A 21,300-nucleotide genomic window follows, 5' to 3' on the forward strand; every position below is an offset into this window, starting at 1 on the left:
ATTAATTGTGTAATTCGTTCAACTTTTTTTAAAATATTCAACCCGATAATTCAGAATTCAAGTTAAAATATTTCATGAGTAAATTTATGAGCAATGGGCAGATAGCATATTAATTCGTCTGACATTTTAAGTGTATAGTGAACATAAATACATTTTTACAACGTAGGCCCTTGTTCGAATCTATAAGTGTCCGTCATAACTAACTCATATTGAATACATAACGGTTATTTCAACTATTAATTTTTAAATAACATCAAAATATTCTTGTAAAATACAAAAGAAACTCGTCTAAATGCCGTTTTCAGGAACGGCTTTTGCAATTAACGGTACGCTACAGAATTTAGACAGTTACCGGTACATACTACAACAACAACAAACATGTCGGAAAGATACAGTTTTTCGCTGACTACTTTCAGGTTTATGCTTTTATTTATCATATGTTCAAATCCATCATAATTGTTCGATTGTTTAATTGCAGAGACATATGTTTTATTGACTCTGAGAGTAATTTCAGTATATATATTTACGTAGTCAGTCATTTTCCCATGGCAATTAGACTGCATACTCATGCCGCTTTGTTACAGATGTGGGTGGGGTATAATTTGTTTGTATCCATCGTTTAACAGTTTCGAGACGAATGAAGGAAAATAATGTGATTATTTACTATATATTCGGCCCATTCACAATTCAAAATTGCACTTTTTTCACAAAGTGGCGGAAAAAAATTCATAAGATTTCAGAAAATATCGGGACTTCGTCTTCGAAATTCATAATTTGTTTACCTTCCGGTAAAACTTGATTTTCACCAATTGCAAACACATAAAAAAGTTTTAAATGAGTTAAATAGTATTTGCGCATTTTATCGGGTTAAAGTAGAGACTTAAAGCAGATTTTACACAGGGCAGAAATTATAATTTAGTTCAAAATGTTGTGAAATGGCAAATATTATTTTTCACAATTTTATGACATACATGTATCAAGCTTTTTTTTCACAAAAGATCAGACCCTTCACAATTTTGACAAAAATGACTAGGTGTCCACAGTGTAACTGTAAGAAATTAGGATTTGAATCGACTAGGCTAGTCGGACAACCAGATTGGAATGTTCACTAGCCCAAAAGACATAAAATTTCACTAGCACGATTCATTTGTTCAAAACAGTTGTTTATACTGCCTCTGAAAATACAGTAGCCTGGGCGGGCTTATTACTGTGAAAAGTTGGTTGCCCGAGGAGAAATTTAGTAGTCAGGGGCTATCGGACTACTGCTAATTTCGAACACTATGTCCCATATTGGCTAATAAGTTATGATAGTCTACTGTCCCACTTACTGGATACCAAATTACTAATTGACAAAGTTATTAATTGCTTGGACCTTGGATGTAACAAGTTGATTCTCTTTGTTGTTTTGAGATAGTGAAATCTGAATAAACCAGGCAAATAATTTTGTTTTTATATCATTTCAGTCCATCAGGAAAGCTTGTACAGATTGAATATGCTTTAGCAGCAGTGGCAGCAGGTGCCCCATCTGTGGGCATTAAAGGTAAAACTAAATAATAAATTCTTACTAATTCTGTAAGAATGGTTTTACATGTATATTCCTATTGCTAAGAGAAGATCGTTTTCCAAATAATTGATTTTATTTACTTTTATAGGTTAAATTATAAGTACAAATTTGTAAGAAAATGTATAGTTTAAGGTATTTTATGTTTTGTTGAATGATACATACCAGTTTTATTCCTTTTCAAAATTTGATTTGAATGTTTAATGAATAAACTAGGTATACCATATATTGAAATAAACTTATAAAAATTGTCATTCAGTCCTGAATAAAAAGTAAATATTTCTAAGAACTTACAAATAGCATTTGAAATGGTTACAATGTTTCTCTCACAAATATACATTTGTTGATTTTAAAACAAACTAGAAAAAAAACAGTTTGAATCTTCTGATCATGGTCTACATTGTTTGCTATTTGTTTAATATATATTTTGAAATTTCTCTTAAGGCCATCCTTAAAAAAATGTTTGTTTGCAGTAACGCGACCGACTCACAAAATTTGCCCATACTCAAATTTTTTTTCGTGGTCGGGATAAAAAAAATTTTTTTGAATCAGAAAATTATGCCTTGTGCTTTAAGGTTAATAGAAGAAATAAAATGTAGTTCTTATTAAATTAGAATTCAGTTATAAATTTATTAATTGTTACCAGATTATCAAAGCATATATTGTCCAGCATTTTGAAATTCCATGTTTATTTGGGAGTACAGTTCAATAAAAAAAATAAATAAATCGACCTACCTACCCACCTTGAAAATTCTGGGTCGGGTTACTGCAAACAAACATTTTTTTAAGGACGGCCTAATAAAAATGAATGGTTTTATTTATTTAAAGATTGGCAAGTCCATTTAAGAATTTACATGTAGAGGGATAAGGGTAAAATACTTCACATGATTTTGCGCATTACAAAGTACAGTATTTTCCATATAAATTGTCTGATTACCCTGACAACTTGACAATATCTGGTTTTATATTACAGCCACAAATGGTGTTGTCCTGGCAACAGAGAAGAAACAGAAATCCATCTTATATGATGACAATAGTATACATAAAATTGAACTGATCACAAAAAATATTGGTATGGTATATAGTGGAATGGGACCAGATTACAGGTTAGCTACTTCCTCTTATTATTAAGATTACCACTGAAAGCAAAATTGCTGATTTTGAGCATATTGGAGATCATTGCATTCAATTTGATTTTGCTCAAATTCAATTTGTTTATCATGTGACTTAGTGATATCATACAGCTTATCAGCTAGCTTATAGGTTGAAGGTTCTACTCAGAATCAGATGTCAATTAAAATTTGAAAATACAGTTTACCTGAAGTTCATCTTTGCCATCTGTATACATGTACAGGTGTGAAATTGTCCTTTTTGTAAAACATTAATTTTATAGCGATGATCTGACTAAATAATCAGGATAAATTTACATAATTCTGATTGATAAATTATTTTAAAACAATTGGTATAATTATGTTATGAGACATATGTTTAGTGTCAAAGAGATACAGATTGATTTTTCCTTCTTTTAATGATTTTAAGTTTAATTTTTGTCTACAGATCTTTGTCTGTAAAGATTGTTACTATTTGTAAATCTTGTTTGTTTTCCATGACTGGTACAGTATTTTTCTTTTACCTATTTGCCTTCTTGCCATTGTAAACTGAAATTTGTACATGGCACAGGTCAGATTCCATGGTAAAAGAAAATTTGAATGAAAAATAAACACTGTTTAAAATTTAAATCTTAACTTTTTCAAGATTTAAAAACATTTTAAAACCAGACTTTCCTACTCTTTGTAATAGCTTGGTTTATGTCTACATTTCTCAAGATATTTTAACCAATACTTCACACAGGCTGATTTTTATCAAGTGTAATATGACCAATATTGGCTCAAATGTGGCCCTTTAGGGTCCCCCCCCCCAAGAAAGACTTGTTTTGTGACATTTTCCTTACACTTGTTGTATGTTTGTTGAATTATGTTTTGATACCATATAAAGCGATGATTTATTTACATATAATTTCAGAGTTTTAACAAAAAGTGCAAGAAAATTAGCGCAGCAATATTTCCTACAGTACCAGGAACAGATACCAACGTCACAACTTGTACAACGAGTGGCCAATGTCATGCAGGAATTTACACAGTCTGGGTATGTTATCATACAGGATTCATTTTTAAAGCTGCACACCTCCAGATGAGCCAAAATATTTCTAGAAATTCAGTCTTTAGAAAAATGTATAAAGATCTTAAGAAAAGTAAAAAGATTCAATATTTGATTAATTATTTACATGTTATGTGGGATTAATGACTGATTTTGCAGTATCAATCACTATAATTCTACTGTTACTAAGGAAGTAAGAGATATTTATGTATATTTTGACCTTTTTGGTAATTGACGTGGATTGTTAGTGCCGTCTTCAATGTGTAAATTACTTTCTTTGTTCACTTCACAATACATGTATTTTACTTTTAAATACATTTGTGTGTCGCCTCTACGGAGTAGTGGCGACATATAAGGATCACTTCTCCGTCGTCTGTCTGTCCGTCTGTCCGTCACAAAACTTGCCCGAATTCTCATAAACTACTGGTGCAATTTCATCCAAACTTTACAGGAATGATCAGTACCAAGTCTAGTTGTGCATATTGTCAGCATTTTTCGGTTCAATGATTTTTGTCAGAGTTATGGCCCTTTAATAATTTTTATTTTTAAAGTTTGTCCGGACTACTTCTCTTATACCACTAATGCAATTTCAATGAAACTTTACAGGATTGATCTGTAGCTCAAGTCCTTGTTGAGCATATTGCACGGGTTTTCCGGTTGAATGATTTTTGGCCGAGTTATGGCCCTTTGATAAAAAGGTGTTTTTTTCTGTGTGTTGCCAGATACACAAAAGCTTGTCCGGACTACTCCTCATAAACTACTGGTGCAATTTTATCCAAACTTTACAGGAATGATCAGTACCAAGTCTAGTTGTGCACTGTCCATCTGTTTGTCCGTCTGTCACAAAACTTGTCCCAACATAAAATTGGCCATCATGAGGCGACACATGTGATTACTGATTGCTCTTGTCAAATTTTTCATGAAAATTAGAATGAATCTGAGGGTATGCTGCTTTCAGTTTAAATTGGTTTTTGTAGTTGTATGATTTTAATATTTTAGTATAGTATGCCATCTAAAAGAAAGTGTCATTATGATTAATGTGTCTATAAACTCGTCAAAAAGATCAATAGAAAGGAGGCTAAGTAATTGAGGTTTCCCACTCCAAATTACTTGCCCTTCACAGTTGTAGGTTCAAATCTTACTATAGTCATGGGATATTTCCATTCTTTCCTGGAAGCTTTCATAGATAGGTGGTTCTACTCTACTCTGAGGAATACACAAACAAGATATCCAATGTGTTCTTGCACCTATTAAGCTCAGCATTGTTGCTGTAGTGGAAGCACAAAATGTTTTGCATTCTCGGGTCACGTTCTTAATGTAGTTTTATGTTTTGTTTCGATGATTTATGGGAGAAAAAGAACAAAAACAACTAGAATTACATTGATACTGTAACTGCTGAATTTATGCAGGAAGTTTTCTTTTTCACTTGTGTTTAGAAATTAAGATAGTACTTTGAAATTTGAACTTGTAACTTCTAGAAATTTGAAATTTCATGAACTATGAGAGAATTTTAAACAAACATATCTAAACTACACAAATGTACATTTAACTTTGTTATTTTTCCTCATTAGAGATAGATTTGTATATAATTATGTTGATCACTGTAAAGCCAAAATGTTTTTTATATTTATGAATAATTCATTCAAAATTCTTTCTCTAAAACTTTATTTTAAATGGGATTAGCAGTTTTGTGATTCAAATCTCTTTGATACAACAAATGTTTAATTTAAACAATTATGAGGTTCAAACAAAGATTTTTCTTGTAGCAGCAGTAATGTATAGAAAAAATCAGAATAGAACCAGTTATTAATTTGTATTATCTGAGAATTTATTAATTACAGGATATTTTTTTTTGTTTTTAGTGAAAATGGACAATATATTATACATTTGGATTTTATTTTTCACTTGTAAATAGTTCATTATCATATATTATTTGATAATACATTGATCAAAATGCATAAACAATACATTTTCAATGAATCATAACAAACTTTAAAGACAATGTCACATTACATATATAAGTCGTTTGTAATTATTCCAGAACATTATTTCAAAAACAATAATTAGAACAAGAAACAAAACTTTATATTTCACTCCAGATAAAACAGTCTGATATGTCTTATATTTTTCACTGTTGTACATTTAGTTTCTCATCGTAAAGTACAAGATAAAGTTTTATGCAAAAATGATTGTACATTTATTTTAGTGGTGTTAGACCTTTTGGAGTCTCATTATTGATGGCAGGCTGGGATGAAGCTGAAGAAAGACCATATCTATATCAGTGTGATCCTTCTGTAAGTATACAAGTTATACTGGGGAGTGATATGTTGTGAGTTTTGAATATTGAAAAACAAATTAAAACATTCAATTATATTTCATGCAATATTCAGGGTACTTTTATATCATATTCAGAATACAGGCAGATGCTTATTATACCCCCAAAAACGAAGTTTGGGGGGGTATATAGGAGTCACCCGGTGGCCGGTCGGGCGGTCGGTCCAGACGTCCGTTGCATTTTCCTTGTCCGGAGCATTACTTGAAGACTAATGGTTGGAATTCAATATAACTACATACAATGGTCAAGTGCACAAGAACCATAACTCTATCTTGACTAATTACAGAGTTATTGCCCTTTGTTACTTTTCCTTGTCTGGGGCATAACTTGAAAACTACTGGTTGGAATTCAAAACAACTTCATACAATTGTCAAACACAATAAGGGGAAGTGAATTGCACAAGAACCATAACTCTATCTAAAGTAATTACAGAGTTATTGCCCTTTGTTACTTTTCCATTGCCTTTTTTGTCCGGACCATAACTTGAAGACTAATGGTTTGAATTCAATATAACTTCATACAATGGTCAAGCACATTGAGAGAAAGTGCAGTGCACAAAAGCCATAACTCCATCTTTACTAATTACAGAGTTATTGCCCTTTGTTACTTTTCCTTGTCCAGAGCATAACTTGAAAAGTACTGTTTAGAATTCAATGCAACTTCATACAGTTGTCAAGGACATTAAAAGGAAGTGCAGTGCACAAGAACCATAACTCCATTTGGACAAAATACAGAGTTACTGCCCTTTGATACTTTTCCTTGTCAGGAGCATAACTTAAAACGTACTGGTTGGAATTCAAAACAACTTCATACAATGGTCAAGCACAATAAGAGGAAGTGCAGTGCACAAGAACTATAACTCTATCTTCAGTATTTATAGAGTTATTGCCCTTTGTTCCCTTTCTTTGTCTTTCTGGACTTATTACAGAGTAATTCAATTAAACTTCATCAATGGCCAACCACATTGAAAGGAAATGCAACATATAAGAACCACAACTATCTTTAATTGCCCACAACCATAACTCTATAGTTCAATTCTTTTACAAGGTATTCTGTTAATAGTAACAACCTCATTTCAGAAGCAGTCTTGTGGGGGTATTAATCACATTTAGTGATAGTTTTAGTTTAAATATTAATTCTTGATGCAGTCATGTTTCGAAAGAGGAGAAAGATTTTTGAGTAAAATATACTGGAGTTAATTGAATTAATTGCCAATAATTGACACAATTGTTCGATGATACAGCTGTATGGTCACTAAAAGGTATAAAGCTATATCGAATCAAATATTTTTATCAGATTTAAAAGTGGTAAAATTATGTTGTTTCCATACCCTTATGGTCAAATCTTGAAAGAGATGTATCAAAGTCTTTGAATGACCTAACTGTGTCAGTGTGACTTAAAACCCAACCAAAAAAACAAACAAACAAACAAAAAATTAAAAGATACCTATATAATCATGTGTTCCTTTCATTTCTTGTATACTTAAGTAAAATATTTTATTTCTTTTCTAATTGAAATTTTGCACATACAGTATTTGCAAAATGTCTTATTAGCTCGACTATTCGAAGAATATGAGAGCTATTGTAGTCGCCCCGGCGTCGGCGTCAGCGTCCGCGTCTGCGTTGGTTAAAGTTTTTTGTAAAGTCAAATATCTCAATCATTACTCGAGATATTCAATTGAAACTTACAATACTTATTTATAGTAACAAGGTACATCAGATTGACAAGTTTGATAACTCTGCCTACAATATTGACAGAATTATGCCCCTTTTTAACTTAGAAATTTTGGTTAAAGTTTTTTGTCAAGTCAAATATCTCAATTATTGCTTGAGATATTCAATTGAAACTTACAATAATTATTTATAGTAACAAGGTACATCAGATTGACAAGTTGGATAACTCTGCCTACAATATTGACAGAATTATGCCCCTTTTTAACTTAGAAATTTTGGTTTAAGTTTTTTGTAAAGTCAAATATCTCAATTATTGCTTGAGATATTCAATTGAAACTTACAATACTTATTTATAGTAACAAGGTACATCAGATTGACAAGTTAGATAACTCTGCCTACAATATTGACAGAATTATGCCCCTTTGGAACTTAAAATTTTGGTTAAAGTTTTTTTTTGTAAAGTCAAATATCTCCAATTATTGCTTGAGATATTCAATTGAATTTAAAATACTTTTTTATAGTAAAAATGTACATCAGTTGCAAAAATTGCATAACTTTGCCTGCAATATTTGCAGAATTATTTGCCCCCTTTGAAAACTTAGAAATTTTGGTTAAAGGTTAAAGGTCTTCAAAGATATTTACTTGAAACTTTACACATGCACTTAGGGTCATAATTGGAGGGTCATAATTGTATGTCACTGACCAAGTTCCATAACTCTATTTTGCATTAAGGCTGATTCATATCCCCTTTTCTACTTATTCTCTTGGTTAATGTTTTACAATGCAAGTTTTACATATCTCAATAACTGTTAAAGATATTTATTGAAGCTTCACATATGCATTTAGGGGTCATAATTTGTAGGTCACTGACAAAGATCCATAATTCTATCTTGCATTTAGGCTGATTTTTCTCCCCTTTTTCAACGTAGAAATTCATGGTAAAGTTTTGCTTGTAAGCTGTTATCTCAATTACTACTGAAAGGGTTTTGTGCCTTTTTGGGAGCAATTTTATGCATTCATAATAATAAAGCAGTGATTTACTTGATAAAACATCTTAATTAGAAGCCTTAGTACCTTTTCTGTCAAATTTATGTATTCATAGGTAATTAGTATTATTATACTCAATAAAACACCCTTGTGACATTACCTTCAGAATAGTCAAGCCAATACTGTATAATTAGACTCTCTCTAAGGCCTATAACATGAATTTATAAAAAAAATTAGCCCTTTTTACTATCAAGCACTTAGAATAGTCGAGCGTGCTGTCCTACCGACAGCTCTTGTTTTTTACTAAAAATCAGATGTGCTCTTGTTTGAATAGCATTAACATAAATGAAGAGTTTCTATCTCTTATAAGAAGTATGATGTTTTATTTTTGTATTTTCAGGGAGCATATTTTGCTTGGAAAGCTACAGCTATGGGGAAAAATTTTGTAAATGGTAAAACATTCTTAGAAAAAAGGTATGTGTAAAAAATATTGTCAAACATTATAATCTACTAGCAGAAACACATGCTTTTATGAGGTATTTTTTATGCCTCCACCCAACACTTACAGACTTTCACTTTACACCTTTGCATTATTCAATACAGTGGAAGTCAGTGCTAGCACTTGTGTTTAGCCAAGTCTTGATCAATTACCTTTTATGCATTTAACGTGGTTGAAAAATTTAAGTGGTCACAAAATGGCCAACTTTTCCAGATCTTAAAATTCTTGCCATTTACATCTGTGAGTGTGAGCTGTGAAGTTAAAATTTTAAGGACAATTTTTGAATTATTATTCAAATGGGGTGTTAACCTGGAAAAAAGGTCAATGAATCCTAATAAACAATAGTGAAAACACATTAACTGTGAAAATAGTAGGCAGAGTTATGAATTCCACTTTGACAGATGTTTACTTTGGGTTTTAAAAAAATCTCCAAAAATCTTTTATGTTTACCATAACAACCATATATGAATGGCATGGAAATTACATAATCTGTATAAGGAAATTGTCTGTTTTTTAGAAGAAGAAAAAATAAAAAGAATATGTGAACAACAGTTGTTCCTTTACATATGCAAGGGAAGTAATTTGGTGAAAATTAAGACAGAAGTAGTAGCAATTGTCTATCATGACTTGGCAAGTTTGTAAGTGCTTTGGAGAGAGGGGGTGAAGGAGTACATAAAGATTTATTTTTGTCCGTCCAACATGCTGTCATGTTTTCTGTCCCTAGCCTTACAAAACATTAAAATATTTGGGCATCCGTGTCCAAGTTTGTAACTAAAAGGCTTGAATGCCTGAATATGCTTGAAATCTGGAAACCAATTTTTGAAGAAATGTTGGAAAATAATAATCTTAATGTGTTTTGTTTCCTCCATAATGAAAGATATAGGGAAATCTGTGTTTCTGTCCAGTCTGTGTTTTTTTGACAACTTGGTTATCACATCTTTACCCTGTAGACTAGAAATTTCATGATAAATATCAATATATATTACAGATACAGTGAAAGTCTCGAGTTAGAAGATGCAGTACACACTGCCATTCTCACGTTAAAGGAGAGCTTTGAAGGTCAGATGACGGAGGACAACATTGAGATCGGCATCTGTAATCAGGACGGCTTCAAAAGACTGAGTACAGCCGAAGTGAAAGATTATCTTGCATCTGTTCAATGATCGGTGTATAGACTTAATGTTATCATTAATTATCATTCATTCTTACTACTGAGATCTTAATAAATGAACACGAGATCTTTATAAATAAATAAGATCTTTATAAATAAACAAGATCTTTATAAATAAATAAGATCTTTATAAATGAGCGCTGTGTTTAGTTGGCAAATGTTAATGAGACCCGAAAAAAAAGTAGATTTTGATCAATACATTCAATTTATTTTGACAAGTGTTACATATATTTCTTATGATTTTCTTCTTTTTTTTTTTCATAGGAGATTTTTTATTTAGTTTGGAGCTTGTCACGAACTTTAAAGTATCAAAATGTATTTAATGTTTTAAGAATTGAAGAGAATTAAAATCACAGGATAACAAGTTTTTTTTTCCTAAAATTTACTGACAGAAGTGTTTTTAAATTTATAGATGAAAAATAGTGTTCAAATGAGAAACTTCTTAAATATTTGATTGAGTATTTTATACAGTAGTTTTGTTTGATTATCAATATTTCGTTTAAAACTAAATGTATTTTTATTTATCTCTAAAATTTCCTGTAACAAAAAGAGCTGTTATTTCAAAGGCAAAGAATCAAATTGATATGAAGGAAATTACAATTGATGTGCAACAAGTGCTATGTTCCATGTTTCTCAATAAAGAATGTAAAATGCAATATTATGTGTCACTGTTTTATATAGCATTTTTACAATTAAGTAGATACACCACCACTTTCCACTATCCTTGGGAATATCTCACATATGCTGAAAATATACAAGAAAAACAATTCAGTGTTTGTCAATTCCGGACCATAACCTGTACAGACCCATCACCTGTTCATTAAAACGTTGTTATGAATGCTCTCTTTCATAATGAAAATTAACTCAAATTTTGATAATAATAACATGCTTGTTTGATTACATTGTACATGTATAACCTTTAAAACTTTACATTACAGAATAAACCCTTGTAGCAGGTTTCTGTTGTATGTCTGAAGTAGTTTAAGTAGGATTTCTGAAATTGAATAGCCAATATGGTGTTTTTAGACCGCTGGCTTGTATTGATAATGAATCGTATAGCCAGGTATTTTTTTGTAGATAGCTCATATATATATATCATTGAAACAACTTTATTCTTAACACACGTGAACGCAATGCTTGATATTTTTAGAAAGCATATCATTTGATTTGAAACCATTTGTTTTTTATGTCTCATTTACCCTGTCACGTTTTGTGATAAATGGTGACTAAATATTTGTCGCATGTCTCTAAAACACACGTGACACTTTAATTTGATAAAGATCAAAAATGATAAATAAGCTATGATTTGACTCCACTGCGAACTTTTTCAGTTAAGCAGCACTGGTATTGAAATAAGTGATTAATTAGACACCGTTGACTTGATGATTGAAAAAAATGAAAGGTTCATTGAGACGTTGTCAATCACGTGCTCACTGGCATTGTCACAAAGTGAATTAAGAACTTGATAACTATACCTACATGTTTCACAGACACATTTCCTGCAGTGTGGCGTTTCATACTTTATACAAGATGGCTGACAGTCTGGCGGCAAAGGTGCGCAATCGCTCGATCCTGAAAATGAACCGAAGGTTTATAATATAGATGTGTAATGTGGTGTATAATACAAAGCTTTTGATAACAACTCTGTGTTTACTTCTACACTACGTCGTTTCATTGCCACTGATTGCGCGATTTTTGCTTTTGTCTCAAAAGGGCAGATAACAGGGTTCACACTTTAGTCGATTTAACTAGCCTACTAAGAACAGGGTCATACGAGACGATGTAGCTGACTTTTGGCAGACCTTGAAAATAGTCTTTTAATGATAAATTTTTAGTAAGCTTCAGAGCACTTTTGTGTATAGAATTGATATCATTGTGTGTTAAAGATACCGTTGCCTTGCACAAAGTCAGACGTTTCTATATTTAAAAAGACTAGTTAGAAGTATTTGTCAATGGCATGCGAAGATAAATTAGCCTCAATAGAGTAAAATCCTAGTTGAATCTCCTATTAGGTGGATAATGAAAAACGATTTAAGCTAAAACGTACCATACATGGCTATACCAGCCGTACTGGATCTATAGCCGGGGCTAATCCCTCCGACTCCTCGGTCACTTGATAAAATGTATCCCGAACTCTCCCCTCTACCGCTTGATAAAACGTAATTCGAGCCTCCCCCACCACCACCACTTGATATAACGTATCCCGTGCTGGTCATTCCACTGATACCTGTACCAGTGACGTAACTGACGCCACTTCCACTACTGATATGCGTGCTGACGTCACCGTAATATGTCTTCTCACAATTATCGCAAGATTTACTTGGCTTCATGACGTAATATAAAGGCCCTGAAGTAAATGTTTGATATAAATTATCATGTATGAATGAACTATGATTATATTCTTGATTGTGAAATAAAAATTAATTCAGGAGAAAATTTATATCACAAGAGCACTAGGTAGTCTTATTTCTAAGAATCTGAAGGGAAAACAAACAACAAACAACAACATAAAACAACCAACAACAACGATCTTAAGTTTAGATTTCTGCATGTATTTAGTTTCAGTTTTAATAGGCCGTATATAGATATAGATAACAATATTTTGTTAAAAGAAAATCCAAAAAACAAAGACTCGGAAGTATGGTGGCTAATTTGTGCAATTCGAGTTTTCGCCCGGCGACCCGCCAGGCGAAAAGTCGAGCATTAACGGGGCGCGGAGCGAAAACGCTATTTAGCGAAGTTTAATAAATAAAGCGTTGCCTCGTGTGCAAATATTCCGTGAATAGACTATTTCTAAAAATAATATTTTTTATGTAAAATGTCCCCTTTATATCTTATTTAAATAAGACATGTGCATATAACACTTATGTATTATGTATTATGTCTAAAGCTAGTGTAATATAAGCATTGCATAAAAAGTATGCACAGCTAAAGCACGTTTAAATCATGAACATTATAATTGTATCTTTTAAATGTGCATTGTTCAATTTTCAAATAACCTGGACTTTGGATATTTTTAAAGGGACTCGACTGGTGATTTTTGAATTGAGGGCACTGGAAATATTTTTTTGAGATATATGTTACATTTGTAGATCTAGACCAACATCTTGTGCAACATTTCAGATCATTCGCCAGACTTTTCGTAAATAATAACATTAATTTTATAACGTTATATGCAGTATTCAAATTTTTGCAAACTAATATAGTGCAACATTTTCAGTGATTCGCAGGTCAAAACGCATTGTAAATGTGATTATTTTTAAAGTCGATTGTAACATCTTTCGATATATCATTTGTAAATTGAGGATCTTGGAGAAATTTTATATCTATTTTTTTGTCGATTTACCCATTCTAAGAAAAGTAAACGCTTGGGCATCACGCGTAGTCCCTGTACATTAATTAAGTGGACCATTTTGGAGTTTATGAATGTACATACATGTACTGAAAAAGTGGTTGACTTGTGGAATGAAAACACATAAGATATTTCTTGAAATTTGCGTGTACGTTGCAGAAGCTGAAGATAATCGCGCAAATCCACGACGAAATCGCGAAACAAAAGGTTTCGTAAATGCAATATCAAAATGTAGCTTTCTTGCAATGCCCCATATGTTATAAAAGCCTTGAAGTAATTGAACTAAACCATAGAACGAAAGTAAATTTCCAAAGTATATGTAAATTGTGAGAATTTTCGTGATTTCATAAAAATATATGTTTCACAATCAACGAACATACATAAATATATATTTTATACAATTGCAAAGTTTTTCTAAGCAAATCTTGAAAATAAGAATAAAAAAACCACAAACAAACGTAATAACTCAAATCATTGCAATTCCTATGTCTTGCACATATACATACATATTATTTTTATAATATATTTTCATAAATCGCGGTACACTGTAAGTACACTAACTGAAATATGAATGCTTGGTTGTTTATTCCAAAATAAAGCTAAATTGAGTTTTGTATATATTATATGTAGCTAGTTTTCATTTTTCTTATGTTCAGTATACATCGCATTATTCAAACAAAAGTGATTATCGAGAGCATTTTATACATGTTAATATACAGATGTAGGCAAGTACATGAGTCATATGTTTTGTTGATCGAGACAGCCGCTAGTCGTTCATATTATAAAAACTATTTTAATTATATCTCATGTTTTCCCTCTTTTCTCAGCGCGGCCTTCAGTTTGCTTCGTGTGGTTATAAGTTTATAAGGCCATGCCAAAATTTGTTTCTTGTACACCTGCAAAATACCGTGATACATTTGTACAAAATATTCCATATACTGTATGTATTTTACATTTATTTAATACATCAAATAATTAGGCCCACTTCCTAGATTATTGATGATGTTCAATCGAGCAATAATCACTTAATTACAATAAAGTCTAAATATGTTCAATTTGTAATTTTTATACATACTTTTGCAATATAGTTCTGCCACATAACATGGGTCTTTTGCAACCCTTTATGCAACACAGTTCCACCATTTTTATTTATTCAAATAAATTTCTGATGGTTATAACTATTGTATTGGTTGGCCAGATTAACGCCACCTTAACACAAGAGATTCTCTTTTGTTTGTTTGTTTCATTTTACGCCTTTTCCCAACAGTATTTCAGTTATAAAGGCGGGTAGTTTCCTAACCATCGTTCCTGGAGAGTAACACCAGTACTAGACTACCTTCCCCCGCGCTAAACTACCAAAGCATCTCCCAGGGATCGAGCCCACGCCAGAGAGGTAACTGGATTAGAAGTCATCGACTCAAACGCCTCGACCACGGAGATATGAACAGTTGGAACACTTAGAAACCTTGTTTCGGCATGGCCATCCAAAAAGTACACATTATCGGAGATGTTATTACACATAGTCGATCAGTTTTAACAAAGGTAGATGGAAATGTGTACGCTTATTTGATTATAGTCCTTTTATAATCCAAAAAGGTTAAGTTAGCCTAAATCCCAGTTCTGAACTTTTTTTCATTTGCTATACATGAAAGATCACTGTCACGGCTTAAGGATCGTTTACACCAAAATAACAAGATGTTTCATGATAATAATTGATAAGGAATGTCTCTAAAATAAAATTCATGTTAATTTTATAAAAAATGTTTATCAATGACATCAATGTTTTAGAAACAAAACATTTTTTTTTATCAAAGTTTAATAAAATGATATGTTAAAAGTGTAATAAAGATTGTAATAAACGATACAGTTTTACAACATCTTTAAAGGTCTGATACACACTACTCCAAGAACCTGAGAATTGCAGAGTGCAGACTTCTCAGTTTTTTGTGCACTTAATGCACAATTATATAGCTTCACTACAATGCGGTTTACAACATGTGTTCCACTTTTCTTTTTGAAAAGACTATTGTTTTTCTTCTCTTTAATTATAAATAGATAAGAATGTTTTGTTTATTTTTCAAGTACAGATGCTTCTGCCTATGAGCTATGTCCTCTGCAAATCAAGCTGTCAAGAAAACAAAATGTTTGTCAGAAGAGCTGCAGCTCAGTATGGTGTGCATAGAAATACTTTATCTGACAGTTAAAAACAAAAAGTCCTGAAATGTTTTCTTCGGGTCGTTAGCCTTTGTTCTCTTTACAAGGTGAGACAAAAGAGAAAGAACTTTTCAACCATTTAACAAAATGGCTAAGCTAGGTCACGGCTACCCATGCCCAGAAGTTCTTGAAAAGGGTTCTAAATGTATACCAACTATAAAATGAAACCAACCTGATACAAAGAAATGATTTATGAGACTAAAGTCTAGTTAATTAAATTGTTAATTTAATTGTTAACGTACATTCTCAATGAAGAGCTAAATGTTCAGAAAAGGAGGCTGTGAATAAATACTTCATTAACTTCCTAAAGTTCTGAAGAACATCTGGGAAAATGAGCAAAACAGGCTGGTCGAATTCTAGTATAATCCTGGTGTATTTTCAGGAACATTTCATAAGGTATATTCATCGAGAAAGTTCTGGCCATCAGACCATCCAGCTCTTATTCTGTTTGATAGGCACAAATCTCATATAAATGTCCCTGTTATCAAGTGAGCTGAAGAAAATAATATCTTTTCATTTGTTTTTCTTGCACACACGCGCCATATTCACCATTCTCTTTATGAAGCATGCTTCGGCTCATTTTAGCGCATTTATAGCTGCAAATGTCATACATTCATCAGTGACTATCTTATTTCAAAAATTACCAGATACAATGAGAATGTGAACTTGCATGTTCTACGTGTACTGCTGGATTGACACACTGCTTTCCGAAAAACTGGTAGTTTTTCTTGCGTTTCTTTTGTCATCACTATCCAGCAAATTTCACCGTCCAAGGTCTATCATCAGATTAAATGCATAGTTAATGACAGTAATAGTAGTGTTTCCAAGTCATCTCTATTTCGTAATCAGAGAGGAAACATACTTGCATAGATGCCAATGATCAGTTCACTAACAGTATTATTGCCAAATGCTTCTGTCTCAGTCATTACAGAACCTGCTTTTAAACATGAAATCATTTCTGTTTTAACACACCGACTTGCAAAAAAGATCTAAAAGAAATGTAAAAGTCTTCAAAATCTAAGGTTTCGAAACCATCCTCATCTGCATCTATTAATAATTGTCCTGAATAATCTAGAATCAATGAATAAATCTGTGAAGGCGAGTCTGATAAATTCCAACCTGATAAATGTCATTATTGTCCTTCTTATTTTGAAATCACTAAGTTGGCTCAGCGTGATTTGTGTAATCAAAGAGTGCATTTTAAGTTTTGTGTCTAAGAAGACATAAACAGCTCCATTTCCCATGTCATGTTGAAGACCAAATAAGAATAATCAACATTCAATACTTTTTAACATGACTGTTACAGATAACTGGACTTCTGATATAGAACTTTTGAACTATGATTAGTTTTATAAACATGACACATCCAAAGACACAGTTTCAAAATGGATGCCGGAACTGTCTAGTTGTTTACATTGGTAATGCAGATTTTCTTCTTTAATTAAAACATGCCATAGTAAAACGTCAAAAAGGATCAGTATTACGGTAAATAAATTTTTCACATAAACTGAAATCATGATTTTTGTCTGTTTAAACCCATATTATGAAGGCAACTGGCCGGATCATGCTAGGTGTTTTGGCATTGAACAGGACCGCTTGCAAATTTAACATTAACAAAACTCGGATAAACATGTGTATATGAGCATCTTAGTTCATGGACTGGAGTTTCAAATATGAAGCCGTCACAATGTTGTTGTCGGCCTTTGTCTAGCAAATAATTCCTTCAATGCCGCCACCCTTTGTCTCTTCTCGATCGCTCTGTAAAGTTACTTCTGAAGGCATGGTGTCTCTCTTGAAAATTTTTATTATTGTATGGAGTGAAACAGCTTTGAATTTATTCATGTTATTAGGAAAATATACAGACAGTTTATGTAATGTCGATGATTCTACGCAGGTGCTCGATCGTGCTTGAAATGATTGGCTGTTGTGATGCACTAACTATCAAGGAGATTGCTCCTGATGGCAATGCTCAAACTTGGCCAAAATTTATATTAAAAATTTGCTCATTTAGCTCAGAGCTACTGTCCTTCCCCTCTGTGATAATAAAATCATCACTATCTTCATGGACATCCCGCTCCGGTGTGACTCAAAACTTTGTGGCCACCGATCCATCTCGTTCTTTCATTAATACAAATGACCATGTTATAGTGGTCTATTCTCTCGTTCGCCATCTGGTAATTCTGTTTTAAATAATAGCTAAAGTTACACCTACCTATAAGTTAATTGCAACAGTTGTCACATTAGCAATCATTGAAATGTTAAGCCCGTAATTATGAAAAGTAAACAATTCACATTATCATGAAAGAGTAGCGGCCACAAATTGCTTAAACGTTTGATATTTGACACTTACTTGTGAATAAAGTTATAACACGAAACTAGAATCATTATTCATGTTTATCTTTAAAAAGGATACCTTGGGAAAAAGCCCGCACCAAATTAGATTTATTTAAATTATCAACAGCGTTCCTGACTCTAATTTGTGTGAATCCCATTTCATACTCTCTGCCTAACTCCTACCGGGGTTCGCTGGGGATGATTTTTTTACTTGAGCCAATTTTTTCACATTTTTTTATTCCCAGAGGAACCAGGTCAGTGCTGTGGTTGTCTTCAGTGTTATGCTTAAAAAAACAGCCTTAATCGCCCCCTAGCTTGGTTAAAATATTTGCTGTGTTTACAATTTAGGTCTAGTCAAAACTACATTTTATTTAACGATTGCATTAATAAATGCATAATCTGGAAATAGTTAGACAATTTCAATGCAAATGATAATGAATTAACTTAAGTTTAAACAACTCTGGTTTTAATTTAAACTATATACTAATGCAATCACATCATACTGATTTGTAAAGGGAATTATATATTGTTCAAAAATGATGCTTGTTGATAGGACACACACATAACACGCATCATTTCTGATTATGTTTATTTTCAGAATAGAAACATACTAAGCCACTGAGTATACTTGTTTTCTGAAATATCTGCATTAAATTCACGGGGCTTGACACAGCCAGCATTTTCAGTGCTTGAATATAATACTTTGCAGCCACCGAGGTGTCAATTTCTCAATCAGGTATTGCGCGCGAAAATCCTAGATGGAACTTGGAGTAAGAGAGATTACAGTTGAAATGATACAGGTCACACGCTTGCTAGCATTACCTGTCCTGTTACGACATCTTGTGGATCGGTTGTTTGAATGTTTTAAGTTAACCCTATTTGGAAACGTTGATAATTATGGGAACCGAAATGCACTAACGAAATTTTATCAGCAGGCAATCACGCTTGAGTAAAGTGCAATGAATAGTGTGTTTCAAATATTATACTATTTAGTGGTGGGACACTGAACAAGTTACCTCTCATTTGTTATTACAGCATTGGTACTATTGTTGAATGTAAGAACAGAGTGAATTAGATCTGGATGCTATTGACACTATAAGGAAATCAGGTTTTGTATATGTTCAAGATTCCAGACTGTTTATTTGTTGTAATGCATAGTTTAGTTAATTAAGATAAATGAAGTAAACTTCAAACGCATAAATATTATGCATTTGTTTGTCTAAACTCTAAGACAAATTTGAACAAGCAAATTCGTTGAATCCTCCGACAAATTATTCAAATCACTTAACTGAAGCCTCTTAGTATTATGTTCTTTATGAGTTTTACCCTTAACTAATATTTAGTGTCCATGAAAATATAGAAAGGGCAATTACTCCAAAATTTTGCAAAAAAGATTAACGACTTGACTACATTTTCCTTAGCTTATATGTTATCTATCAATAGCTTATATGTTATCTATCAAATCTAAAAAATTGCATAAACAAAGTATGAAAAATCGCAATGGACTTTTATAAAAGAGAGCTACAATTCGTAAGCACATATGATGGTAAAAGTTCCAAACTAGACAGTTTATTCTGATATCTTACTTTTCCTTTTTTTTAGAAAAAAAGTTAAACATGCCAGGACCAGGCGCCTTGGAATAATTTTAGCAATATATAACCTACCAAACAATATATTTATGAACATTTTCTGATATGCATCAATTTTAATAGCATCTGGCATACTCTATTTTCAACAATTAGTTTTCACGGTAAATCCATCCTGATCAGGTGATTTTTCTACATTTTTGTTTGGGAATTATTGAAGTGTGGAAGGTTTACTGACATTATTTTCAGTCAGTAACTGTGATTTTGATGATTTTGCAGATATTGGAATGTCATTAAACCAGGAATTTCTGCAAAGGTCGCAGTTTGTCCTGGTTTTGTGGAGATAAGCATGTTACGTCTGTAAACCGAGCAGTCCTTAGTTTTTGCACTGTATGAATTTTCAGCGTGTTTTACTGTGATCATCATTAGTGTCAATATTTTATCTGTGTGTACTCTTGAGTCAACTCAATTTAATTTAGAAAGAAAATTTGACCCTTGGTTGTAATAAGACTTTTGGGTTAGTTTACTATTTCTCATTATCTAAACTTCAGTATTGGGATATTTAAATTATTGAAAACATCATAAGAATGGAAAATGCATATAGATTTTTTAAGTTTGCTTTTTGTTTTCAAAATTAATATTTCAATATAACCAATTGATTGTCCTCCGGGAGATGTTACTTGTTGGAAATTCCAGTTTATTGCAAACAGTGTTGTTATATGTTTCTGGTACTTCGGTATCATTGAGACTAGCACTTTTAAGTGCTGATAATTGAGTACCGCTCATGCTGGTGCTAGAAGGCGTGGTGGATGTTGCACTTTTCATTTTCCTTCATGTACAGACCCCCAAAAAAATCGAGTCTGCAATTTTCATGTAATTTTGCTATTTTTAATGCTTCCGATGGATCACTTCCAGATATTTGGCAAATTTGAACAATCGAGATAAATGAACTTGTATTTTTCTGTATGACTGTATACTTCGTGTCTTATAAACTGTCTGCTTAAAAGTATTTACTGTACATGTCAGCCGTTTATTGTCTTGTGTATAATATCACAAGCGATATTTTAATACGGCTGTTTTGGTACCTCATGGATACAAGAGGCTATTTTACTTAAGAATGCCTATGTGTTAATTATAATCAGCTAGTTACCGGATTTTTTTTCTTCCTAGAAGGCCAAATTATGACCTACATTTTGCGCAACACTTCCATGTGGCATATATGTACAGCGCTTATCATCGATGTTCTACTGTCTTTGGGAATTACAATCGTTTGACATCTTAAGATTATATCTTTCACCTTAGTGTGATTCAAATATTCTGCCACAATTTTTGTACATTCTTAAATAAGGTCAGGCAATGCAATTTATAGTCCGTCTCATAGTTTAAAAACGAATAACATTTTGAGCAGCTAAACATTTAAATGTAAATAAT

General features: G+C 32.3%; 2 protein-coding genes across 2 annotated transcripts in view; one reads left to right on the forward strand and one right to left on the reverse strand.

The window, feature by feature from the left end:
- The first annotated feature begins 288 nt into the window (after positions 1–288).
- On the forward strand, positions 289–10,554 carry LOC132746325 (proteasome subunit alpha type-2). The gene is made up of 7 exons (XM_060735438.1): positions 289–416; positions 1,464–1,540; positions 2,535–2,667; positions 3,584–3,706; positions 5,925–6,012; positions 9,114–9,187; positions 10,201–10,554. The coding sequence occupies exons 1-7, from the start codon at positions 379–381 to the stop codon at positions 10,373–10,375; spliced, it is 708 nt and encodes a 235-aa protein (XP_060591421.1). The 5' UTR covers positions 289–378; the 3' UTR covers positions 10,376–10,554.
- A 212-nt stretch (positions 10,555–10,766) lies between these two features.
- The window catches only part of LOC132746327 (uncharacterized), a 28,013-nt gene continuing 17,479 nt past the window's right edge, over positions 10,767–21,300 (reverse strand). The window contains exons 10-12 of the mRNA XM_060735442.1: positions 12,431–12,730; positions 11,863–11,955; positions 10,767–11,127 (exon numbers count right to left, since the gene is read on the reverse strand). Of these exons, the coding sequence (XP_060591425.1) occupies positions 11,102–11,127; positions 11,863–11,955; positions 12,431–12,730 (419 nt within the window). The 3' untranslated portion in view covers positions 10,767–11,101. The remainder of the gene's footprint in view (positions 11,128–11,862; positions 11,956–12,430; positions 12,731–21,300) is intronic.

This window comes from Ruditapes philippinarum, unplaced genomic scaffold (genome assembly GCF_026571515.1).
Source record: "Ruditapes philippinarum isolate M1 unplaced genomic scaffold, ASM2657151v2 ctg1104_1_1_1_1, whole genome shotgun sequence".
Lineage (NCBI taxonomy): Eukaryota > Metazoa > Mollusca > Bivalvia > Venerida > Veneridae > Ruditapes > Ruditapes philippinarum.